Source organism: Molothrus aeneus, chromosome 28 (genome assembly GCF_037042795.1).
Source record: "Molothrus aeneus isolate 106 chromosome 28, BPBGC_Maene_1.0, whole genome shotgun sequence".
Taxonomy (NCBI): Eukaryota; Metazoa; Chordata; class Aves; order Passeriformes; family Icteridae; genus Molothrus; species Molothrus aeneus.
In genome coordinates this window covers 4,733,939-4,759,358 of record NC_089673.1, presented here as the reverse complement: position 1 = coordinate 4,759,358, position 25,420 = coordinate 4,733,939, and the positions used below count along the sequence as shown (strand labels likewise).

The 25,420-nt window shown below is 63.6% G+C and overlaps 1 protein-coding gene across 1 annotated transcript; it reads right to left on the bottom strand.

The window, feature by feature from the left end:
- Positions 1 to 1,536: 1,536 nt before the first annotated feature.
- Positions 1,537 to 18,955, bottom strand: COL1A1 (collagen type I alpha 1 chain). The gene is made up of 51 exons (XM_066567122.1): positions 18,874 to 18,955; positions 17,037 to 17,231; positions 16,890 to 16,924; positions 16,753 to 16,788; positions 15,984 to 16,076; positions 15,835 to 15,903; positions 14,994 to 15,038; positions 14,701 to 14,754; positions 14,473 to 14,526; positions 14,303 to 14,356; positions 14,142 to 14,195; positions 13,979 to 14,032; positions 13,839 to 13,883; positions 13,534 to 13,587; positions 13,383 to 13,427; positions 13,172 to 13,225; positions 12,815 to 12,913; positions 12,683 to 12,727; positions 12,499 to 12,597; positions 12,236 to 12,289; positions 12,037 to 12,144; positions 11,581 to 11,634; positions 11,295 to 11,393; positions 11,078 to 11,131; positions 10,873 to 10,971; positions 10,716 to 10,769; positions 10,098 to 10,151; positions 9,941 to 9,994; positions 9,781 to 9,834; positions 9,495 to 9,539; positions 9,307 to 9,405; positions 9,084 to 9,191; positions 8,401 to 8,508; positions 8,249 to 8,302; positions 8,081 to 8,134; positions 7,869 to 7,976; positions 7,714 to 7,767; positions 7,304 to 7,357; positions 6,593 to 6,754; positions 6,375 to 6,482; positions 6,173 to 6,280; positions 6,001 to 6,054; positions 5,771 to 5,878; positions 4,729 to 4,782; positions 4,517 to 4,624; positions 4,355 to 4,408; positions 3,859 to 3,966; positions 3,487 to 3,769; positions 2,452 to 2,642; positions 2,129 to 2,371; positions 1,537 to 2,058 (listed from the first exon to the last, which is right to left on the bottom strand). The coding sequence occupies exons 1-51, from the start codon at positions 18,953 to 18,955 to the stop codon at positions 1,912 to 1,914; spliced, it is 4,362 nt and encodes a 1,453-aa protein (XP_066423219.1). The 3' UTR covers positions 1,537 to 1,911.
- Positions 18,956 to 25,420: the final 6,465 nt, after the last annotated feature.

Sequence of the window (25,420 nt, the reverse complement as noted above, 5' to 3'; positions counted from 1 at the left end):
CTCGCCGGGAGCAGAGCGGGATCGGCCAGGACGAGAGCGGGATCAGGGAGGAGGAATTCCCAACATCGCCCATCAGGATCCCCCCCCCAGCCCCGAGCCCCCCGAGAGCAGCAGCAGCAGAGAGCAGCCCCAGGTTGGTTGGATCATTTCACATGCCTTTATTTCAGCAGTCAGAGAAAAAAAAAAAATAATATCCATTTTCGAAAAAAAAAAAAAAAAAAAAAAGAAAATGAAGAGAACCCCCAAACCGCTTTAAAATGATGAATTGCTTAATTAATTAATTATTCTTATAATACATTATACAAAATAGGTACAAAACCCAGGGAAATGCCAGAGCTGGGCCTGACAAAGGGAGAAAGGGAGTGGGTTCGTGGCCCTCCATGCCCGGGGAGGATGCAGGGATGGATGGATGGATGGATGGATGGATGGATGGATGGATGGATGGATGGATGGATGGATGGATGGATGGATGGATGGATGGATGGAGGGGTGGAGGGGTGGATGGATGGATGGAGGGTGGATGAATGGATGGAAAAAAGCTGCTGGAAGATGGGAGCAGAGCTGAAGTTCCACCTGCTCGACCTGGAAAATCGATTTATTCCTTTTCCCCTTGGAATTTGATGCCTCTCGCTTTGCGGGATTTGCTGGTGGGGTGTTGGAGGTGGGGGTAAGGGGGGGAATAGCACCTTTGGAAAATTCCCCAGTGGAGCTGAGCAGCGAAAAACAGGAGGGAAATAAAGCATAAAATAGAGGGGGATTAAGCCAGACCAAGCTGAGACCTCTTTGGAGGTTGTAGCACCAAGCGGTCCCGGGGTTGGGTGTTCCGGGGCCAAAATTAAAGAGAATATTTTAAAATAATAATTAAAAAAAAAAAAAAAAACAAAAACCAAACCCAAAAACCAGGATAAAAATCCTGAGGGAAAGAAACCTCCAAAGGAAAATCAAAATAAGAGAACAACAGAGCAACCAAAGAGAAAAAAGGGTGGGGGGGAACATGATGGGGGGAAAATTAGCACCTTTGCTCTGAACCTGGCAGGAAAGTCCCGGCACGGCTGAAAAGCTCCAAATGAAGCTAAAAAACAAAAAGAACCCCAAAATTCAGACTCAAAAAGATGATGAAACACCCCGAGAGTGGTGAGGTAGCCATCCGGACAGGGGCGTCAGCGCAGGGCCGGAGCTGCTCCGTGGCTTGGGAGTGAATTGGTTTTGCTGCCTGAATAAAAATAAAATGAACAACAAACAACGAACAAAACAGAACAGAACAAAACAAAACAAAACAAAACAAAAAAAAAACACGATAAAAAATAACCAGAACAAAAGGAAATCGAGAGAACTCAAAATCAGCATTATCCAAATAAAAAATAAGGAGGAGAGGGGAGAGAAAGAGGGAAAACAAGGGAGAAAAAGCAAATTATAGCCAGGAGTTCAACATCTTCCTCGCAGCAAAAAATTAAAATTCTAATGAGATGCAAGAAGCGAAGGGGCTGGTGGGGAGGGGGCCTGGGGGTCCCGGGGGGCTCGGGGACCCTTTGGGGATCTGAGCTTTGCCATCTCCGGGGCTGAGGAATGAGGGGGGGCAAGCAAGCGAACCCACTTCCTGGTGATTTTGTTTGAAAAAGTCATTTATTTGGTTTTTTTTAATATTTTTTGAGGGGGGTTGAATGCTTTTTTTTTTTTTCTTTTTTTTCGGGAGGGTTTTTGAGGTTTTTCTCTTACGGCAACGCAACCGGAGTTGTTTTAGAGACGCTGGATAGAAACCGACACAAATTCAAAGTCCATGTGAAATTTTCTCCTTTTTTTTTTTTTTTTTTTTTTTGGCAGGTTTTTTTTTTTTTGGTGTTTTGTTTGTTTTATTATTATTTTTATCATTATTATTATTACTCTCTCCTGTCACGCGTGGGGCGTCCGGGGTTACAAGAAGCACACGGGGCCGATGTCGATGCCGAATTCCTGGTCCGGAGCGCCGACGTCCATAGGAGCCAAATCGATGATGGGCAGGCGCGAGGTCTTCGTCGTCTTGTACTCGATGACTGTCTTGCCCCAGGCGCCCGTGTGACTCTGCGGGGACACCACGGTCACTCCCCGTCCCCAGCGCGTCCCCGGTGTCGCCGCTGTCCCCGTCACTCACCGTGCAGCCGTCCTCGGTGACGCCGTAGGTGAAGCGGCTGTTGCCCTCGGCGCGGATCTCGATCTCGTTGGCGCCCTGCAGCAGCAGGGCCTTCTTCAGGTTGCCGCTGGCCTGGTCCATGTAGGCCACGCTGTTCTTGCAGTGGTAGGTGACGTTCTGGGAGGCCTCGGTGGCCATGAGGCGCAGGAAGGTCAGCTGGATGGCCACGTCAGCCGGGTCGGAGCCCTCGCCGCCGTACTCAAACTGCACCGGGGGACATCGGTCACGACCAAACCGCTGCGGGACCCCCGGCCCCTCCACCCTCCTGTGGCCCCCGCGCCCACCTGGAAGCCGTCGCTCATGGCCTCGCCGAACCAGACGTGTTTCTTCTCCTTGGGGTTCTTGCTGAGGTACCAGTTCTTGCGGGCGATGGACGCCTGGGTCGGGTACACGCACGTCTCGCCCGTCTCCATGTTGCAGAAGACCTTGATGGCGTCCAGGTTGCAGCCTTGGTTGGGGTCGATCCAGTACTCGCCTGAGGGGACAGGGACAGGTCAGGAGAGGGGCAGGGAGGGTGGTGGGGAGGGACAGACAGGGGATGGGACAGAGGGACAGACAGGGGGACAGGAGAGAGGAACAGTCAGGAGGGATGAAGGTGAGGAACAGCTCCAGGGGTTGGAGAATGGAGCTGAGGAGCAGCCAGGGGGATGGAACAGGTGAGGAACAACCAGGGGGATGGAACAGGTGAGGAAGAACCAGGGGGATGGAATAGGTGAGGAACAGCCAGAGGGATGGAACAGGTGAGGAACAACCAGGGGGATGGAACAGGTGAGGAGCAGCCAGGGGGATGAAACAGGTGAGGAAGAACCAGGGGGATGGAATAGGTGAGGAACAGCCAGAGGGATGGAACAGATGAGGAACAACCAGAGGGATGGAACAGGTGAGGAACAACCAGGAGGGATGGAACAGGTGAGGAAGAGCCGGGAGGGATGAAGGAGGAGGGTGAAGGACAGCCCCAGGGGATGGAGAATGGAGCAGAGGATGGAGGGATGGGTGAGGGACAGGGACTGGGAGATGTTGAGGATGAAGGGAGGAAGGAGGAAGGTGAGCAGCAGCTGTGGGGGATGAGGAGGGAGGTGAGGAAGGCAAAGGAGGGAGCAGGGGGCGGAGCATGGAGCGGGAAAAGAGGAAGAAGAAGGGGAGAAACAGGAGAAGGACAGGCGGAGGATGGAGGAGAGGGCAGACGGGAGAGACAGGACAGATGAAGGGTGCTGCAGATGCACCAGGAGGTGAAAGAAGGACAGAGCTGAGCAGCAGCAGAGGGGACAGAGAGGGGGTGACAGCCCCGAGGGGCCGGCGGGGACCGGGGGGACACCGACCGCTCTTCCAGTCGCCGTGGCACATCTTGAGGTCGCGGCAGGTGCGGGCGGGGTTCTTGCGGGTGCCCTCGGGGCTGCGGATGTTCTCGATCTGCTGGCTCAGGCTCTTGAGGGTGGTGTCCACCTCCAGGTCGCGGTCGCGCATCACATTGGCATCATCGGCCCGGTAGTAGCGGCCGCCGTCGTGCGCCTTCTCCTGGGGCGGCTGGGGCAGGAAGCTGAAGTCGAAGCCGCCGCTGGGAGGGCCGGGAGGACCGGGGGGCCCGGGGGGGCCGGGGGGACCCTGCGGGAGGAGAGGAGGAGGATGGTGACGGGGGAGCGGGCGCTGAAGGCCGGCGGCTCCGGGAGCACGGAGGAGGGGTCGGGACGTACGACGGGACCGACGTCGCCGGTGCGGCCGCGGGGGCCGGGGGGACCGATGGGGCCGGGCAGCCCGTTCAGACCGTCCTTGCCAGCAGCACCAGCGGAGCCAGGGGGACCCTGCGGGACGGGAGAAAAGCGTGAGCGCGGCCGTGCAACCCGGCAGAGCCTCCAGCCCCAAACCCTGCAGGGATCCCGCTGGCCTTGGGGACCCAGCAGAGCGTCCAGCCCCGACCCAAACCCTGCAGGAATCCCTCTGGCCGTGGGGACCCAGCAGAGCGTCCAGCCCCGACCCAAACCCTGCAGGGATCCCTCTGGCCATGGGGACCCAGCAGAGCCTCCAGCCCTGATCCCAAACCCTGCAGGGATCCCTCTGGCTGTGGGGACCCAGCAGAGCCTCCAGCCCCGACCCAAACCCTGCAGGAATCCCTCTGGCCGTGGGGACCCCCCCGCCCTCCCCACGGTGCCACAGCTGTGTCCGGATGTCACAGCTCATGCCGGGACTCACTCGGGGACCGGCGGGACCAGAAGCACCAGAAGGACCTTGTTCACCAGGAGAGCCCTGTGACAGTGGAGGAGGAAGAAGAAGAGGCGACATCAGAGGTGACATCAGCAGCCCGTGCTGCCCCCAGGACGTGTGGCAGAGCCACCGTCACCCCGCGGGACTTACGGGAGGACCAGGTGGGCCCTGGAGACCGGAGAAGCCTCTGTGACCCTTCATGCCTCTGTCACCCTGTTCACCAGTTTCACCTTTGTCACCACGGGGACCTTGGGGACCCTGCAGGAGGAAGAGGAGGAGGAGGAGGAAGATGAGTTGAGTGCGGTCCTGGGCACTGTGGGCACACAGAGGCACCGAGGAGGACAGAGCAGAGCATCACTTACAGCAGGACCACGAGCACCAGCAGGACCAGGGGGGCCAGCGGGACCTTGGGGACCCTGGAACAGGAGAGAAGGGGACAGGTTAGAGCATCCTGCACCTCCTGCTGCCGGCTTGGGGCAGAACCACCCTGAGAGGCTCAGGGACCCCCGAGGGGGTGGTGGCACCTCTAAGATCACCCATTGCAGGGTGGTGGCACCTCTAAGATCACCCATTGCAGGGTGGTGGCACCTCTAAGATCACCCATTGCAGGGTGGTGGCACCTCTGAGATCGCCCTTTGCAGGGTGGTGGCAGCTCTGAGATCACCCATTGCAGGGTGGTGGCACCTCTGAGATCGCCCATTGCAGGGTGATGGCACCTCTGAGATCACCCATTGCAGGGTGGTGGCACCTCTAAGATCACCCATTGCAGGGTGGTGGCACCTCTGAGATTGCCCTTTACAGGGTGGTGGCACCTCTGAGATCGCCCTTTGCAGGGTGGTGGCACCTCTAAGATCACCCATTGCAGGGTGGTGGCACCTCTAAGATCGCCCTTTGCAGGGTGGTGGCACCTCTGAGATTGCCCATTGCAGGGTGGTGGCACCTCTAAGATCACCCATTGCAAGGTGATGGCACCTCTGAGATCGCCCTTTGCAGGGTGGTGGCACCTCTAAGATCACCCATTGCAGGATGGTGGCACCTCTGAGATCGCCTTTGCAGGGTGGTGGCACCTCTAAGATCACCCTTTGCAGGGTGGTGGCACCTCTGAGATCGCCCTTTGCAGGGTGGTGGCACCTCTAAGATCACCCATTGCAGGATGGTGGCACCTCTGAGATCGCCCATTGCAGGGTGATGGCACCTCTAAGATCACCCATTGCAAGGTGATGGCACCTCTAAGATCACCCATTGCAGGGTGGTGGCACCTCTGAGATTGCCCTTTGCAGGGTGGTGGCAGCTCTGCCTGCCTGGGAAGCTCCTTCCAGCAGCAGGAGCTGAGCCCGGGGCCAGGCCCCAGAGCTGGGTCCTGTCTGGGGGCTGTGAGGGGGCTCCGGGCCGAGCATCACTTACGGTCTCACCGCGATCTCCGTTCTTGCCAGCAGGGCCGACGGGGCCGGGGGCACCGGGGGCACCGGGAGCACCAGGGGGGCCAGCAGGGCCAGTCTCACCACGATCACCCTGCGAGGAGGAGGAGGAAGAGGAAGAAGAGGAGGAGGAGGAGGAAGAGGAGGAAGAGGAGAGGTCAGTGCGGGCCAGCACAACCCCATCACCCCTCCCACCCTCCCTCAGAGCCGACTCACCTTGGGACCAGCAGCACCGTCACGGCCGGGGGCACCTTCAGCACCGGGAGCGCCCTACGGGGAGCAGAGACCCTCGTTAGGGGTGGGGGGCTCACGATGGAGGGGGGGTCTCAGAGCCCCCCATCAGCACAGGGGCCGTGCCCCCAGCCCCACGGTGGCCACGGGCGCTCACCTCACGTCCGGCTTCTCCGGGGGGTCCGGCCAGGCCGGGGGGGCCCATGGGGCCGGGGGGGCCGCGCTCACCGGGGGAGCCAGAGGGGCCTTGTTTGCCGGGTTCACCCTGCGGGGGGACAGAACGAGGGTCCGACACTGTCACACAGCCCCTCCGGGGGGGTGACAGAGCCTGCGGGTCCCCAGAGCCCCCCGGTACTCACGGAGGGGCCGGGCAGCCCAGGGAAGCCTCGCTCGCCTCTCTGGCCGGGCAGACCGACCACACCGCGCTGGCCGGCGATACCTTGGGGTCCGGGCGTGCCGGGAGCGCCCTGCGGGGACAAACGGAGCCTCAGCGGGGACAGCCCCGCTGTCACCTCCCCACGGAGGGGACAGCGAGAGGCGGTGACCAGCACAGCGGTCCGGGCAGGGGGTGACTCACGATGGGACCGTCAGCACCGGGGGCTCCTTTCTCGCCGGGGGGGCCGGGGGGGCCGGCGGGTCCCGGCTCTCCGGGGCGGCCGGCGGGGCCGGTCTCACCGCGGGGTCCTTTGCCGCCTTCCTTGCCGGCGGGGCCGGGCGGGCCGGGCAGGCCGATGTTACCCTGCACGGGGGGGAGGCGATGCCGTCAGGCCGGGACCCCCCCCGCTGCCAGCTGAAGGGCGGCCAGGGGTGGCCCCGGTGCCAAGTGGGACAGGGAGGCCACGTGCAGCACCTGGACGGTGCCCAGCACCTCCTGTCCTGTGTCCCCAGAGCCTCCTGTCCTGTGTCCCCAGAGCCTCCTGTGCAGTGTCCCCAATGCCTCCTGTCCAGTGTCCCCAGTGCCTCCTGTGCAGTGTCCCCAATTCCTCCTGTCCAGTGTCCCCAATGCCTCCTGTGCAGTGTCCCCAATGCCTCCTGTCCAGTGTCCCCAGCACCTCCCATCCAGTGTCCCCAGTGCCCCCTGTCCAGTGTCCCCAGAGCCTCCTGTGCAGTGTCCCCAGTGCCTCCTGTCCCATGTCCCCAATCAATGCCTCCTGTCCCATGTCCCTATTTCCTCCTGTCCATGTCCCCAGTGCCTCCTTTCCAGTGTCCCCAGCACCTCCTGTCCATGTCCCCAGCACCTCCCCTGTCCCCAGCTCCAGCCCCCCATGTCCCCCCCAGGGGTACTCACAGAGGGGCCGGGGGGTCCAACTCTTCCAGCAGCACCAGGGAAACCAGTAGCACCCTGGAAGGGAGGAGAGCTGCAGTCAGTGGGGCTGGATCCGGAGCTCCAGGGGAGTCCCCTGGCTGGGAGTCACCACGGGGAACCCCATGGGACCCCTGGTGGTCAGGAGGAAAGAGCCCACCTGGGGGGCTGATTTGGGGGGTGTAAAGGCAACCCCCCCCTTTTCCCTCTGCTCTGTCCCCTGCTGGGATGAGGCCACCCCACTCCATCCCCAGGTGGTTTTGGGGGTGCAGGGCCGGGGGTGCCCCACGGTGTGGGGGGAGCAGAGGCAGAGTTAAAGCCCCTCGGGGTTGTTCCCACCCGGGGGTGCTCCCAGACTCCCCCAAGCGCCCCCTCCCCACAAGACCGGTACTTACAGGGGGTCCAGCGCTGCCGCGAGCACCTTTGGGACCGGGAGCACCAACAGCACCCTGGGAGGGAGGAAGAGGAGGAAGAGGAGGAGGAGGAGAGGGGTGAGCTGAGCCGTGGGGCTGCAGCCCGGGCACTGGGGGGGCTGAGGGGGGGCACTTACAGCAGGTCCAGGAGCACCAGTGGGGCCAGCAGGGCCGGGGGGACCGGCGTCACCCTTGGCTCCAGCATCCCCAGTTTCACCTTTAGCACCAGGCTGGCCGTCAGCGCCCTGAGGGGGGGACACGGGGCCGGGGTGAGCCCGAGGGGCTCAGAGCCACCCTGGGGGGCAGGAGCGGACCCCCGGGCTGAGGGGGGGCCGCCTGTCACACTTACGGGGGGGCCAGCAAATCCAGCAGGACCGGGAGGGCCGGGCTCGCCGCGGTCACCCTGGAGGAGATGGGAGGGAACAACGGCGTGAGACGGGCAGGGGACAGGGCCACCAGGGTCACCGAGGAGTGGTCACCCGTGGCGGGGCCATCACCGAGCGTGGGGGACACTTACGGGAGCACCACGGGCACCAGTGGGACCAGCAGGGCCGGGGGGACCGGCTTCACCCTGGAGAAGGGCAGGAAAACAGAGAAAAGGGATCAGGGCTGTGGAGAGGAGGTGGCGGTGGGTGCCTGGACACGTCTGTCCCTGCGGGATGTCCCCACCTTGTCACCAGGAGCACCAGCAGGGCCGGGGGGGCCGATGGGACCGGTCAGGCCTCGGAGACCGTCCTTGCCAGGAGCGCCATCAGCACCTTTGGGACCGGGGTCACCCTGAGGGAGGGACACAAGGAGGGGTTATGGGGACAGGTTCTTGGGAGAGTCACCCCTCTCTGCACTGAGACATCCCCAGTTCTTCATCCTCCCTGGAATGGGCTGGGACCATCCTCATCCTCCTCCTCACAAGAGCTGGGCTCTCAGCGAGGGATTGTCCCCAAGGGATGGGGACGGAGGTGGCACAGAGCATCCCCTGCCCCAAGGAATGGGGACGGAGGTGGCACAGAGCATCCCCTGCCCCAAGGAATGGGGACGGAGGTGGCACAGAGCATCCCCTGCCCCAAGGAATGGGGACGGAGGTGGCACAGAGCGTCCCCTGCCCCAAGGGATGGGGATGGAGGTGGCACAGAGCGTCCCCTGCCCCAAGGAATGGGGACGGAGGTGGCACAGAGCGTCCCCTGCCCCAAGGAATGGGGACGGAGGTGGCGCAGGCTCAGGGCACAGGCTCAGGGCACAGGCTCAGGGCACACCCAGTCCCGAGGGGAAGATGAGGGGGCACAGGGATGGTGAGGAGCAGGTCAGCAAGGGGGACAGCAGGGTTCTGGGGACACGAGGGCTTTGGGGACACGTACTCTGTCACCCTTGGCGCCTGGCAGGCCGGCAGCACCGCGCTCTCCGGGCATTCCCTGCAGACCGGGGGGGCCCTGGTTCCCGGGGGCTCCGGGGGCACCAGCATCGCCCTGCAGAGAGGCAGAGTGGGATTAGTGAGACCCCGGCCCAGCAAACCCATCCCAGCCACCCCCCAGCTGTGCCCCACGAGCCGGGCACAGCCCCCCATGCCCAGCTGGCACCTACCTTAGCACCATCGTTACCGGGAGCACCGTTAGCACCGCGAGGGCCTTGGGGACCGGGGGGACCTTGGACACCGCGCTCTCCAGGGAATCCTCTCTCACCCTGGGGAGGTGGCACAGGCGAGGCCCATCAGGGGCTGTGGGGCATTTTGGGGTGCCCAGGGTTGGGGGAAGATGGGGGGTTCAGCTTACCCTGGCACCGGCAGGACCGGGGGCTCCAGCGTCTCCGGGGACACCCTGAGCAGGAGGGACAGGGTGATGAGTCAGAGTGGAACAGGTGGCACCAGGGACAGGCAGAGGGGACCCCGGGGTGCCCCAGGAGTCCCTCATTCCCTGGGCAGCACTGGGGTTCCCGCTGTTCCCATGGAGCACCTGGGGGTGCCCTGGGGGGACCCCCGCAGCAGCAGCAGCAGCCCCGGTGTGACGGGGACAGGGGCGACGGGGAGGGGACAGGAGGGTCCCCAGTGCCCACACTCACCTGCTCACCGGGCTTGCCAGCCTCGCCAGGGGGGCCAGCGGGGCCGGGCAGACCCTGGGGAGGAAGAAGAGGAGCCGTGAGCCACCACGGAGGGGACAAGGGCGGTGTCACCCGTGCTCTGGGTGCTCTGTCCCCCTGCCGGGGAGGGGACAGCCCTCACCTGGAAGCCAGGAGCACCAGCGGGACCTTGTTCACCTCTTTCTCCAGCGGGACCCTGGGGGACACAGGACAGCCATGGAGGCGGGCAGGTGGCTCCCGAGGCCCGGCTCCGGTGGCCGGGAGTGGCCGGGGGTGGCCGCGGGCCGGGGGATACTCACGGTGGGGCCGGGGGGACCTTGGGCACCGGTTTCACCATCTTTGCCAGCGGGGCCCTGGGGAGGAGGGAGAGGAGGGTGCTCAGAGAGAGCCGTGCCCGCCCCCGAGCTGGGCGTGGGCCTGGACACGGCCGCGGGATCCTTCGAAGGCCGGGAGACACCGCGGCCACGTCACCTCTGTCCCCGCTCCAGCAGCGCCGGGAGCCACCGGGACGGGATCCCAAACACCTCATCCCGCTGCGGCCTCGGCCCGGGAGCCTTCCCTGGCCGCCGGGGGCCCTCACCCTGCATTCTCACCCCATTCCCATCCCATTCACACCCCACAACCCCATTCACAGCCCACAACCCCGTTCACACCCCACAACCCCATTCACAGCCCACAACCCCATTCACAGCCATCGCGCTGGTCCGAGCCAGGCCAGCCCTCCCTGTCACCCCACCCTGGGGTGATGCTCCCTGTCACCCTCTCTGTCACCCTCCCTGCCACCCTATCATGGAGTGATGCTCCCTGTCACCCTCCCTGTCACCCTCCCTGCCACCCCACACCACCGTGACCCTCTCTGTCACCTCACTCCCTCCCTTGTCACCCCCCCGGGCTGTCGCACCCCACCCCACACTCACCACGGCGCCGGGGGGACCGGGAGCTCCTCTCTCGCCGGGTTTGCCGGGTTCGCCCTAAAACCAGAGCGCGATGAGCCCGTGGTGACAGCAGGGACAGGGGACAGGTCCCGGACGTGTCCCCAGAGAGCAGGGTGGCCTCGGGGAGGGTGGCACTCACCGCAGCACCTTTGGGACCGGGGAATCCCATCACGCCGGCCTGGCCTCGGGCTCCGGGGGGGCCGGGGGGGCCGGGCCGCCCGTCTTGACCAGCGGGACCCTGTGTCGGGGGGAGCCAGCGCCGCCTTAGCCGGGCCCGCGGCGAGCCAGGGGAGGAGGGCACAGCAGCGGGCACAGCAGCGGGGACAGCAGCGGGGACAACTTACAGGAGGGCCGGTCTTGCCGTCGGGACCGGGGCTGCCGGGGCTTCCAGTCAGACCCTGCGGGGCAGCGGGAGGGGGGTCAGGAGCTCAGCACTGCCAGGGGATGCTCCGGAGAACGGGAGCGTCCTGGAGAGCGGCTCCTCCTCCGGCACAGAGAGCAGGAGAGCCCTGCGGCCGTGCTGGTGCAGCTCCGTGTCACCGTGTCACCGTGTCACCTCACCTTGGCACCGGGGAGTCCGGGTTCCCCGGGGCGTCCAGCTTCACCAGGAGATCCTTTGGGGCCAACGGGGCCGGGGGAGCCGCGCTCGCCGGGGGGACCCTGGCAAGGGGGGACAGGGGTGACCCTGGGAAGGGACAGCACCCGGGGACCGGCACAGCGCCGTGTCCCCGCGGGTGGCAGCCGCTCGGAGCCGCCGCGGCCGCTGTGCGGGTACAGGTGACAGCGGCCAGAGTCCCCAGGGCCTCGCTGACGCCACTTTGTCCCACAGACGGACGCGGACACCCACCTTGGGACCGGCGATGCCATCGCCGCCAGGGAAACCGCGGCTGCCAGGAGCACCCTGAGGGGGACACGGCAGGGTCAGTGTGGGGACACGGGGGGACCTCGGGGGGCCAGGGGAGGCGGGACATGGCCACCAGTGGGAGCGGCCTGAAGGGGCCGGGGGTGTCACCACGGGGTCCCCAAACACGCGCGAGGTTCTCGCTGGACATGGGGGGATGGGACGAGGGCAGGGGTGGGGACAGGAAAATGGCGGGGATGGGAACAGGGACAGGGACACGGCAGGGGTGAGGACAGGGACATGGCAGGGGTGAGGACAGGGACATGGCGGGGGTGAGGACAGGGACAGGGACATGGCGGGGATGGGGACAGGGACATGGCAGGGATGGGGACAGGGACATGGCAGAGATGAGGACAGGGACAGGGAGATGGCGGGGGTGGGGACAGGGACATCGCTACTCACACGTTCGCCAGCGGGGCCGGGCAGCCCAGCGGGGCCGGGCTCACCACGGGCTCCTCTCTTGCCTTCTTCTCCAGCGGGGCCGGGGGGACCTTGGACACCAGCGGGACCCTGGGGAAGGACGCGGAGGGATGAGGACCCCCGGGAGGGGCCGGGGCCAGCAGGGGCAGCGCCCCCAGGGACACATCGCGGGGTCACTCACGGGTTCGCCTTTGGCACCGGTGTCACCCTTGTTGCCTGGAGCACCGGGCTCACCCTGGAGGGGAGAGAAGAGAGGAAAGCTTTAACGGCGGATTGAGGAGCAGAGGGACCCCCGGAAGGGACAAGGGCGCAGCATCTGCCACGCCCTGCGCCACCGCGGCCTGGCAGGGACCACGGGAGGCAGCTCCAGGTGCGGCTGCAGGCGAGGAAAGGATCCCGGCCAAGGGCAGGGGAGAGCCCCTGGAGGAGCCCGGGGATACTCACGGTGTTACCCTTGGGGCCGGGGGCGCCGCTGGGACCCTGGGGGCCGGAGGGACCGCGGGCACCGGGGAAGCCGGGAGCGCCAGCGATGCCAGGAGCGCCCTGCAAGAGGCACAGGAGGCCGTGAGGGAGCGGCACGGCCCTTCCTGCCCTGCCCTGCCCCGGGGGGCACGCGAGGGACACTCACGGTCGCGCCCTTGGCTCCGGGTTGGCCGTCAGCACCGGGGTTGCCCTGCGGAGAGAAGGAGGAAGAGGAGAGTCACGGCGGGGCTGGCGGGACGCGAGGCCGAAGGACGGGGAGCCCTCGGGCGTCACTTACAGCAGGACCGGCGGCGCCAGCAGGGCCGGGGGGACCGGGCTCACCGCGAGCACCTTGGGGACCTTCGCTGCCACGAGCTCCTTGGGGACCGGTCTCACCCTGGGGAGGAAGAGGAGGAGGAAGAAGAGCAGTGAGCGCCAGGGCTGCCCTGACCCCGGCAGGGCTGGTTCCACTAGCGGCTCCTTCTCGCGGTGGCACAGCCGGGACAGGTGCCCGGGACACGCTGGGGATGTCCCCACGGGTGCCACTGTCCCAGGCAGTGCCAGCCTGGGCGCTCCGGGACCCCTGCCCTGCCCAGCGCTCCCCCAGCCCACCCTCCCAGTGCCTCCCAGCCCCGCGGAGCCGGGCAGGCCCTACCTTAGCACCGACGGCACCGGGGAAGCCGGGGGGACCAGCGGGACCAGTTGGACCCTAAACGGGAGAGAGGGCTCGGGTCAGAGGGGGATCCCCGGCCCCGGGGGGATCCCCAGGCAGCAGAGCCCCCCTGGCTCCCGGCCGGGGGTCCCCATGGGGGCAGCAGGGTGGGATCCCCCTCCCCAGGAGGGGCCGTGGGGTCGGGGGTACTCACGGGGGGACCGGCAGCACCGGGAGCGCCGTCATTGCCACGAGCGCCCTGCGGGAGAGGGGACAGCGTCAGTGATAGCCGCGGGTGGCACAGGTGACCTCCAGAGCCCCGTGCCCGGGCAGGCGCCTCAGCCCTGCCCATCCCAAATACTCACAGCGGGGCCAGATGGGCCGGGACGGCCTCTCTCGCCGGGAAGACCACGAGGACCCTGGGGAGGGGACAAGGACACGTTCAGGACATGTTTGTGTCACCTGCATGGACGCTTCCCCCCTTTCCTGAGCCTCCTCCCCTCCCTGTGCCCCCAGTGCTGCCCACGGTGACGTTCCCAAGGGGTTCAACCCCTCCCTCCCCATTCCCTGTGGATCCCTGAGGGGGCGCTGGGTCCCCACCAGGTGTCACCCCCCATCCTTGTCCCCTCTTGCCCAGAACCCCCCCTCACCCCCTGGGTGCAGCACTCACCATCTGCCCAGGAGCTCCGTTCTCTCCAGGGCTGCCGGGCTCTCCCTAGGGAGGAAGGACACGGTGAGGGACCTGCTCTGCAGGGAGAGGGGACAGGGTGACATTGCCAGGACAGCGGTGACACTGCCACCACTCCTCACCTTGGGGCCAGCAGGTCCAGGCTCACCCTTGGCACCATCCAGACCGCTGAAACCCTGGAGGGCAGCAGAGAGAAGGGGTGGGGGGTCAGGAGGGGACCCTGGCTGAGCTCAGGGGTCCCTGGTCCCCTGAGTGTCACCAGCACGGGGAGGGGGGAACACTCACTCTGTGTCCCTTCATGCCTGGCAGGCCGGCGGTTCCGGGCAGACCTCGAGCACCCTGGGGGAGACAGGAGGTGGTGACGGAGGCGCTGGGGGGGCTGTCCCCACACCAGAGTGCCCTGTCCCCGAGGGGGGGACAGCTGGGGGTGTCCCTGTGTGTCTCACCTGGGGGCCGGGGGGACCCCGCTCTCCGGGGCGGCCAGGCTTGCCAGCTTCACCCTGAGGACAAGGACACGGCCTTGGTGGCACGTCCCCAAGCCAGGCAGCTCCTGCTCACCTGGGAGGGGATGGCAGGGCCACAAAAGTGGGGGGGACCCCAAGGACAGGCCACTTACATCATCTCCATTCTTGCCAGGGGGGCCAGCGGGACCTCGGGGGCCCATGGGACCCTAGGAGAGAGGGAGGACAGGCATGAGGTGACAGCTGCCCCCTGTCACCCTGCCACCCACCCCAGGCAGTGCCAGGCCCCACTGCCACGGATCCCAGAGCAGGGACAGTGTCCCCACAGCCAGGACTGGCAGTGTCCCCATCCCCGGGGGACATGGGCAGGTGACAGCACTCACAGAAGCACCAGGCTCTCCAGGTTCACCAGGGGGACCTTGGAAACCTTGAGGACCCTGTGGAGAAAAAATAAAGGGTAAAAAAAAATGGGTCAGAAAGTGAGAAGTTCGGGCCTGGATCCCCCAGTGGCAGTGGTGATGTCCCCCCGCATGGTGGCACCAGGACTTTGTCCCCACGTGCTTCTGTGGCTGTCAGGAAGGGTGTGACACCCTCTGACCTGTCCCCCCACCACCCAGAGGGGCCCTGGGGGCTGTTTGTCCCCAAACCCAAATGGACAGGAAGAGGTGACACTCACGGGAGCACCGGGAGGGCCGGGGAGACCACGGGGACCAGCTGGGCCCTGGGGAGAAGAGAAAGTGTCAGCAGTGGGTGCCTTGTCACCCTGGCCCTGTCCCCATCACCACCCTCCCCCTGCTGTCCTCACCTCCTCCCCATCACTGTCCCAAAGCCACCCCCTCCCTGTCCCCATTGCCACCCCATCCCACTCCACTCCTTGTCCCCAACACCGACCTTGGCCTGTCACCATTGCCACCCCATCCCTGCCCCTATTGCCTGTCCCTATTGTCCCTATTGCCTGCCCCTGTTGTCCCTATTGTATTGTCCCTATTGCCATGTCCCCATTATCCCTATTCTATTGTCCCTATTTTATTGTCCCTATTGCCCGTCCCCACTGTCCCTATTGCCTGTCCCTATTGTATTGTCCCTATTCCTGTCCCCACTGCCACCTCAACACCGTGTCCCCATCTCTGTTCCCACCTGCACCCATTCCATGTTCCCATTGCCACCCCATCCCTGTCCCCATCACCAACCTGTCCCCATCCCTGTCCCTGTCCAGTCCCCACACATTCCCTGTCTCTGCTGTCACCCCATCCCTGTCCCTGATGTCACCCCATCCCTGTCCCCATCCCTGTCCCTGTCCAGTCCCCACACATTCCCTGTCTCTGCTGTCACCCCATCCCTGTCCCTGATGTCACCCCATCCCTGTCCCCATCCCTGTCTCCATCCCTGCCATGTCCTGGTGCTCAGTGACATCACCAGCACAGGGACCACTCCTGTCCTGTCCCCTCGCCCAGCTCCCCCTGGTGTCCCCTGGTGTCCCCTGATGTCCCCTGTGTCCCCTGTGTCCCCGGGCTCACCATGGGCCCGGGCACGGCCATGCCTCCGGCCTTCTCGTCGTAGCCGTAGGACATCTGGGGAGCAAAGTTCTGCGGGGAGGGAGAGCGGGGGGTGAGCGGGGCAGGGACCCCCGGGGGGGCTGCGCCACCAGGGACCCCCCCACACTCACCCCACCGAGGCCTGGGGGGCCGGGGGGGCCGGGGGGGCCGGGCAGTCCGGGCTGGCCGGGGATTCCATCTCTGCCAGGGGGGCCGGGCAGTCCCTGCCGAGAGAAGAGAGGGGTGAGACCGAGGGGATTGGGGTGAGACCGAGGGGATTGGGGTGAGACTGAGGGGATTGGGGTGAGACTGAGGGGATTGGGGTGAGACCCAGGGGGGGATTGGGGTGAGACCGAGGGGGGATTGGGGTGAGACCCAGGGGGATTGGGGTGACACCCAGGGGGGGATTGGGGTGAGACAGAGGGGGGGATTGGGGTGACACCCAGGGGGGGATTGGGGTGAGACAGAGGGGGGGATTGGGGTGACACCCAGGGGGGGATTGGGGTGAGACAGAGGGGGGGATTGGGGTGACACCCAGGGGGACTGGGGTAAGACCCAGAAAGATTGAGGTGATCCCAGTGTGATTGGGGTGAGCCCAGCAGGATTGGGCTGATCCTGGTGGGATTGGGGTGAATCCCAGCAGGATTGGGGTGAGCCCCTGTGGGATGGGAGTGAGCCCCAGTGGGGGATTGGGGTGAACCCCAGTGGGATTGGGATGAGCTCCATGGGACTGGGTTGAGCCCAGCAGGATTGGTGTGAGCTCCATGGGATTGGGGTGAGCCCAGCAGGATTGGGGTGGGTCCCAGAGGGATTGGGGTGACCCCCAGCAGTATTGGGGTGACCCCCAGCAGGATTGGGGTCCCTGCAGAGCAGGGGTTTCCGAGGGGGGGGCACACCCACCCTGTCTCCTTTGGGGCCGGGGTCTCCTTTAGGGCCCTGTGGAGCAGAGACAGAACAGGTTAGAAAAGGGGGGGCTCCAAACACGGGGGTAGGGATTGTGGTGAAATTTGGGGGGCCGCATTTTGGGGGGCCCTTACCTCTACTCCAGCACTTTCTGGGTAGGCAGGGGAGGCTGTGGGGGGAAAAAGGGGGTTCAGAGCAGCTCAGCATCACCCACCCCACACCCAGACACCCGCGGGGGGGGGGGGGGCCGTGACCCCTCTGTGGGAGAGATGTCGCGATACCGTCGGTGTCGGGACAGATGGGGCAGCACTCTCCGAAGGGGATCTCGGCGTTGGGGCAGTCGGAGGTGTCCTCGCAGATCACCTCGTCGCACAGGATGTTGCCGCTGTCGCAGACGCAGATCTGGCACGGTTCTGGTTTCCACACGTCCTTGTCGTTGTACGTGAGCCCATCCTGGATGCAGCTTCCGGTTTGGACTGGGACGGGACGGGGCGGCAGCGTCAGGAGGGGCGGCCCGGAGCTCCCCCCGGCTCCCCTCACCCCCTCCCCGCTTCTCCCTTCATCTGGTTCTCATCAGCGCGGCGCGGTGACACAGGAAAAGCTCCACAATAAACTCTTCCCACATCGGCTGGAATTTAAACAAAAAATCCCCGCAGCCGCTCGCTGCTCGGGCCGGCCGGGCCAAGGCAAACACACCCCGAGGCGGGGGGGGGGTCCCCGGCAGCCGCGGGTTTGGGGGGGACGGGACGGGACGGGACGGGCGGGCCCCCGAGTTTGGGCTGAAATTGGATCCAGGCGGGATGGGGCTGGATCGGGCCAGATGGGATCGGGAACGGGAGGCCACGGAGCGGAGGCGGGCGGGGGCTGCGGGGCGAGGGAGGGGAGGGGAGGGAAGGGAAGGGCGAGCGGCCAGGCCCGGGGGTGGCCCCACGGTGGGGAAGGGTCTTGGAGTGGGGAGGGGCTGCGCCAACTCATGGAACACCCCCCCCCCCGATTAAAAAAAAAAAAAAAAAGGCAAAGAATAAAAAAGGGGAAAATATGTTTAAAAAAGGCAAAGGAAAAAAAAAGGGGAAAATATGTTTAAAAAAGGCAAAGAAAAAGAAAAGGGGGGAAATATGTTAAATATGTTTAAAAAAGGCAAAGAAAAAAAAAGGGAAAAAAAAAAGAAAATGTATGTTAAAAAAAGGCAAATGGAAAACGCAAAATTCTTCTGGGGAAAAAAAAATAAAAAGAATGGGAATGGGAAAGGGAAAATGCAGAATGGGAAATGCAGGACGGGGAATGGGAAATGGAGAAGGGGAAATGCGGGATGGGCATTGTGACTGCAAAATGCATAATAATAATAATAATAATAATAATAATAATGGTAATAATAAATCATCATCATAACAATAATTAAAAATGGATTTAAGAAAAACACCAAAAAAAGGACAAAAAAGGACAAAAACTGGCAAAAAGCGCTGGGCGCCGGGCCCGGGGTCCCCCCGTGTCCCCGTGGCGCAGGTGGCAGCGGGGCACGGGGGCCGTGGCGTGGCACGGGGGGGTGACCCCGGCCGTGCCCCCGGCCCGCGCCGCTGGCAGCCCCCGCTCCCCCGGCTGCCGAAACATTTTGCTTATGAATCATCCGAGACTTTTCTAATTCTTTCCTGATGGCTTTCGCAGATCCCGGGGCTGGGCCCCCCCCTCTCCCTCCTCTTCTCCCCCCTCTTCTCTCTCCCGCGCTCTTTCCCCCCTTTCCTTTCCCTTCCCGGCCTCCTCCTCCTCCTCCTCCTCCTCCTCCCCTTCGTCCCGGCTCCCTCCTTCCCCGCCGGCTCCTCTCCTCTCCACCCTTCCTTCCCTCCCCGCTCTTGGCAGGGCGCCCCGACTCCTCACCCCCAGATTCCCCTAAACCCCTTTTCCCCCAACCCCAAATCCTCCCCGAGTCCTCTCCTCTCATTTTTTCCGCGATTTTCCCCTCATTTCCCTGCTTCGCCCCTAATTCCCCTCTCCGCTCCGCACGCCCACCCCGAGCCGCTCCTCGCCCAGCCCAGGGCAGCCGGGCCGGGCGTCGCCGGAGCCGGTGCCAGCCCAGAGCCGCGTCCCGAGGGGTGAGGGCATCACCCAGCGCCCGCTACTCACTGTCTTCCTCTCCTTGCCCGCGGGCGAGTAGGACAGTCGCTGCTATCAACAGCAGTGACCGAGAATCCACAAAGCTGAACATGTCTAAATATTAGACATGTAGACTCTTTGGGGTCTCTTGTTTGTTCTTAGCTTGGGGTCATACGGGGCCGATGCAACCCTGGAGCTCCAAATCCAGACCCCAGCAGAAAGTTCCTACTGCCCTTTGCCCACTTCTGCGCCGGCCCTTTTATACGGTGTGCAGCCGCGGGGAGGTGGGACCCGGAGCGAGCAGCGGATTTTGGACGGCCCCCTCGGCCAATCAGAGGCACCCAGCGAGTCGGGGGGCACCCCCTGACCCCCCCCCACCCCGGGCCGTGTGGCCGTGCACACGCAAACACGGGCGGGCACACGCACACACGGGCGGGCACAGCGCGGCGGGGCCGGGGTTGGGGTTAGGGGGGGTTTGGGCTGCGGGATTTTGCGGGGCGTTGTGATTTTGGGGGGGTTCTGCACGCTCAGAGGTGCCTGAGGGGCTGGCGGGGTGGGGACAGGCGATGTGGCACGTGGCGCTTCGGGGACCCCGGTGCCACGCGATGCTGGGAGTGCCACCAGGGCCCTGCCACCCCCAGAGCTGGGACACCCCAAAACCTACCCAGGGTTTCCACCAGGGACACCCCGACAGCCACCCCACAGCTGGGGCACCCCAAAACACACCCAGGGCCCTGACACCCCCCCCGACAGCCACCCCCAGAGCTGGGACACCCCAAAACACACCCAGGGTTTCCACCAGGGACACCCCGACAGCCACCCCGCAGCTGGGGCACCCCTAAACCCACCTAGGGCTTCCATCGGGGACACCCCAACAGCCACCCCGCAGCTGGGGCACCCCTAAACCCACCCAGGGCTCCCATTGGGGACCCCCCTCCAGCGGGACCAAACCCCAGCACGGTGCAGGGCCAAGGCCACCAGTCCCCAGAGCATCCCTTGGACGGTCCCCAAGAGCATCCCCTGAGGGACCCCAACCCCGAAGCCCCTCCAAAAAGCACAGACACCCCCAAACCCCTCCCCCAAACCCACTGCCTCTGTGTTTTTAGCCCTTTCTTTCCCTCTTTTCCCTTCCTTCCCCTCGCCGCGCTCGCTCCCCTCGCTCTCCCCCCCTGGCACGGCTCCACGGCCGTTTCCACATTTGAAGGAGCCACGTTGGTTGGAAAAAGCAAAAGCTCCTGGACAATGATCCACAACCTACCGTGCAATTTGGGGAGGGTGTAATTACACGCCAAAAAAATCCCCGCCTGTGCCGGGGCCGGGAGCTCGGCAGGAGCGGGAGGGACGCGGCCAATGTGGCACCGGGGGAGGGGGAGCTCCCGCTCCGCTCCGCTCCGCTCGGGGCGGATTTGGGGAACGCGCTGGGAAAGGGGGCCGGGGCAGGGAAAAGGGGGGTTCAGCCCTAGAGACCCCCACGCTGTGCTGGGGGGCTGGGGGCTTGCGGGTACTGGGAGTACTGGGAGCGCTGGGAGCGCTCTGTTTGTCCCCACTGTCACTTAGAGACTCAGTGGAATACTGGGAATACTGGGAGGGCTCAGTGGAGTACTGGGAGTACTGGGAACACTGGGAACACTGGGTCCACCCCATTTGTCCCCTTCCTCCCACTATGCTGAAGGTTTGAAATCTTGGAATGCTGGGAATACTGGGAGCACTGGGAGCACTGGGTGCACTGTTTGTCCCCACTGTCACTGTGCCGAGAGCTTGAGCACTCAGTGGAGCACTGGGAATACTGGGAACACTGGGAATACTGGGAATACTGGAAACACTGGGAACACTGGGAACACTGGGAACACTCCATTTGTCCCCCTCCTCCCACTATGCTGAGGGTTTGGAATCTCGGGATGCTGGGAATACTGGGAGCACTGGGAGCACTGGGCTCGGCCTTCACACCTCCCCTTGTCCCCCCACCCGGCTATGGAAGGCTTGGAGTGCCACTGGGTTACTGGGAATACTGGGAGAACTGGGAGCACTGGGTGTGTTCAACCTCTGTCCACCCTGTCCCTGGGACTGGGAGGCTCACCGGGGCACTGGGAATACTGGGAGCACTGGGAGCTCGTCCCTCCTTCCTGCCACCGCGCCGAGGGTTTGCAGCAGGATTGGAATCCCAGGAATGCTGGGAGAGCTGGGCTCAGCCCGCGCAGCCTGCACTGGGAATACTGGGAACACTGGGAACACTGGGAACACTGGGAGAGCTGGGCTCAGCCCGCACAGCCTGCACTGGGAATACTGGGAACACTGGGAACACTGGGAACACTGGGAGAGCTGGGCTCAGCCCGCGCAGCCTGCACTGGGAATACTGGGAACACTGGGAATACTGGGCTCAGCCCTCACAGCCTGCACTGGGAACACTGGGAACACTGGGAACACTGGGCTCAGCCCGCACAGCTTGCACTGGGAACACTGGGAACACTGGGAGAGCTGAGCTCAGCCCGCACAGCCTGCACTGGGAATACTGGGAGCACTGGGAACACTGGGAGAGCTGGGCTCAGCCCTCACAGCCCGCACTGGGAATACTGGGAACACTGGGAACACTGGGAGAGCTGGGCTCAGCCCTCACAGCATGCACTGGGAATACTGGGAGCACTGGGAACACTGGGAGAGCTGGGCTTAGCCTGCACAGCCTGCACTGGGAATACTGGGAACACTGGGAATAATGGGAATAATGGGAATAATGGGAATACTGGGAGCACTGGGATAATGAGAATACTGAAGCACTGGGAATACTGGGACTACTGGGAGCACTGAGAGTACCGAGAGCACTGGGAATACTGGGAACACTGGGACTACTGGGGGTACTGGGAATACTGGGAGCAGTGGGAGTAATTGGAGTACTGGGAGCACTGGGAATTGTGGGAGTACTGGAGGTACTGGGAATAGTGGGAATACTGGGAGCACTGGGAATACTGGGAGCACTCTGCTACTCCCTCCTGTCACTGTGCTGCCCACTTCGAGACTCCATGGAATACTGGGAATACTAGGAGCACTGGGAGCACTGGGAGCACTGCAGAGTGACCCCACCTCAGAGCAGGATCTCCCACCTGGAGCTTCCTTGGTGCTCCTTCAGAAAAGCCCCAAATCCGTGCAATTTAACATTGAAATATCGGGGAGGGGGGGGACACACGACACGTCACCCCCCTCCTCCCCCCAGCTGGAGATTTTTTTTTTTCCTGCCATTAAATTTAAATATTCAATAAAACTCACTGGGGAAGGGGTGGGGCGGGGGTCACTCGTGTGCCCACGCGTGTCTGTGGGGCCACGCCAGTGTCACAGACCTGTCCCCAGCCCTGTCCCCTTATCCAGCCCCATAACCAGCCCCAAATCCACTCTCCAGCCCCATAACCAGCCATATCTCCTTATCCAGCCCCATGTCCTTTCTTCAGCCCCAAATCCAGCCCTGTATCCATTCTCCAGCCCCAGATCCCTTCTCCATTCCCCAAATCCCTTCTCCATTCCCCAGATCCCTTCTCCATTCCCCAAATCCCTTCTCCATTCCCCAGATCCATTCTCCATTCCCCAGATCCCTTCTCCATTCCCCAATTCCCTTCTCCAGCCCCATATCCAGCCCCAGATCCCTTCTCCATTCCCCAGATCCACTCTCCAGCCCCATATCCAGCCCCAGACCCCTTTTCCAGCCCCAGATCCCTTCTCCATTCCCCAAATCCCTTCTCCATTCCCCAGACCCCTTCTCCATTCCCCAGATCCCTTCTCCAGCCCCAAATCCAGCCCCAGATCCATTCTCCAGCCCCAAATCCCTTCTCCATTCCCCAAATCCATTATCCAGCCCCATATCCATTATTCAGCCCCATAACCAGCCCCAGATCCCTTCTCCATTCCCCAGATCCCTTCTCCATTCCCCAAATCCTTTCTCCATTCCCTAGATCCCTTCCCCATTCCCCAATTCCCTTCTCCAGCCCCATATCCAGCCCCAGATCCCTTCTCCATTCCCCAGATCCACTCTCCAGCCCCATAACCAGCCCCAGACCCCTTTTCCAGCCCCAGACCCCTTTTCCAGCCCCAGATCCACTCTCCAGCCCCAAATCCCTTCTCCATTCCCCAATTCCCTTCTCCATTCCCCAGATCCACTCTCCAGCCCCATATCCAGCCCCAGACCCCTTTTCCAGCCCCAGATCCATTCTCCAGCCCCAAATCCCTTCTCCATTCCCCAATTCCCTTCTCCAGCCCCATATCCAGCCCCAGATCCCTTCTCCATTCCCCAGATCCACTCTCCAGCCCCATATCCAGCCCCAGACCCCTTTTCCAGCCCCAGATCCCTTCTCCATTCCCCAGATCCCTTCTCCAGCCCTGTTTCCAAGCATCCAAGACACGTTGCAAGCGAAGCCTCCTCCAATCCTGCCCCGGCGACTCGAAAAGCCCTGGCCAGGCTCCAGGCTGAAGATGTGTCTTTAATTTTTGCAGCATGACAGAAAAGAAAAGAATGTCATCGGGCTTGGGTGTTTTTTTTTTCTTTCCTTTTTTTTTTTATTTTTTATTTTTTATATATATATGGAGAGGGAGGGGAATAGAAAAAGTGGAGGGGGAAGGACGGGGATGATGCCACCTCATCAACCCCCGGCCGCCCGCCCCAGGAATGCAGGACAAGGGGTTGGGGGCTGGGAAAAGGGAAGAATTCTCACTTTGAATAAGAAAAAAAAAATATAATAAAGAAGGAGAATATGAAAAAAAAAAAAAAGGCTGGAAAAGTCATTAGGATCCTCAGAAGCAGAACGGGAGATGCCGAGCTCAGGCCTGGGATCCTGCAGGGGTTTGGGTGCTCCCACCCGGGACCCCCCCGCTCCTTGGGGGTGTTGGGGATGGGGGTGTCACACTCAGCCCCCCCTCAGCTTTTGGGGGAACCCCAGAGCCTTTCCCGCCAGTTCCAGACTGGTTTTTACTGGTGCAAACCGGGCGTGTGGCCGCAGGGCTCAGAATGGAGGCAGCCACCCCAAAAAGAAAAGGGTGACCCCAAAAACTCGGGGGATCCTCCCCAAAAATTGAGGGATCCTCCCCAATAAATAATCAGCGGTCGTGCCAAAAAGTTGGGGGATGCCCAAAAACGCCGGAGGGGGGTGCCCCAAAAGTTTTTTGGGCGCCCCAAAAATTCGGCGGCTGCCCCAAAAATCCCCCGGCCACATCCAGGCCAGGGGGTGCCCCGAGAGTGGGGGGCGAGGATTAAAGGGGGGGGGGCAGCCCCCGACCCATTTTGGGAGGGAAAGCCCTGAAAAGGGGGTGCGGGGGGTTCGGGGCAGGGCGGGGGTTTGTTTGCCGAGGAGCTGGAGCAGACAGCGGCATCTGGAGCCCGTTAGCTCCCCCCGGCAGCCCGGACACATGGATCGGATTAATTCCCTTCTCTCTCCCCCCCTCTCCCTTCCCTCGGCAGCCCCGGGAGCCGCTCCCGGCCCCGGCTCCGTGCCCCCCTCATCGCGGACCCACAGTGTCCCCCCCCTTCCCCAGGCCGTGTCCCCCCACCCCTTGGTGGCCGTCGCGGTGAGGATGATGAGGGCCGTGTCCTGCCAGGTGTGACACGCAGGTGTCCGACCCCACCCCTGCCATGTCCCCTGTGTGTCCCCACCTCGCCACCACCACCGAGAAGCCCGAGACCCCCGCCCCGTTCGCACCCGACCCCCCCCCGGCCCCCGTCATTGTCACCGTGCCGTGGGGACGCGGTGGGCGGTGCGGTGCCTCAGTTTCCCCCGCGGCGGCCGCAGCGCGGCACCGCCCCGGCTATTCCTGGTGGCCTCCGGCCCTCGGCGCCCTCAATTGCGGCGGCAGGGCCGAACCCCGTAATCACGGCCGCGACTCCCCGGCTATTTCCAGGGAAAATTGCTTAAATTGGCCTCCGCCATGCCAACGCCGCCCTCGGCGGGGGCACCGCCGGACCGGGACGGGGGGGGCTGCCAGGGGGTGGTCGTGTCACCAACAGGGACCCCCCGGTCCTGCTCGGGGGGTTCCTCCAGCCAGGGTGAGTGCAATGGGATGGGGAGATGGGGTGTGACCTCATTTCCCCCTCTGCACCCCCACATTCCGCCCACAGCCAGGGCTGGGGGCCCCCCCCATCTGCACCCCCTCGTTCAGGGCTGGGACCCCCATGGGGGGCTCATCCCCCACACCCAGGCCTGGATCCTTTTTGGGGAGTTGGTCCCCCCCATTCTGAACCTTTGAACCCCCTCACCCAGGGCTGGGAGCGCCATGGGGGGCTCATCCCCCACATCTAGACCTGGTTCCTTTTTGGGGAGTTGGTCCCCCCCATTCTGAACCCCTGCACCCCCTCACCCAGGGCTGGGAGCGCCATGGGGGGCTCATCCCCCACATCTAGACCTGGTTCCTTTTTGGGGAGTTGGTCCCCCCCCTTTTGAACCTTTGAACCCCCTCACCCAGGGCTGGCCCCTCCTGCGGGGCTCCTTCCCCCACACCCAGGCCTGGATCCTTTTTGGGGAGCTGATCCCCCCCTTTTGAACCCCTGAACTGCCACAGCCCTAGGCTGGGCCCTCCTGGGAGGCTCCTTCCCCCTTTGCACCCCCTC

What these genes read in the sequence shown, in the direction of transcription:
- COL1A1 (XM_066567122.1), bottom strand. Translation starts at nt 18,955, where the DNA reads ATGTTCAGCTTTGTGGATTCTCGGTCACTGCTGTTGATAGCAGCGACT. An exon ending in CCGGTGCCGTCGGTGCTAAG is followed by an intron (nt 12,914 to 13,171) that starts GTAGGGCCTGCC and finishes CTTCCTCCCCAG; the next exon opens with GGTGAGACCGGTCCCCAAGG. An exon ending in ATGGCATCGCCGGTCCCAAG is followed by an intron (nt 11,394 to 11,580) that starts GTGGGTGTCCGC and finishes CCCCCTTGCCAG; the next exon opens with GGTCCCCCCGGCGAGCGCGG.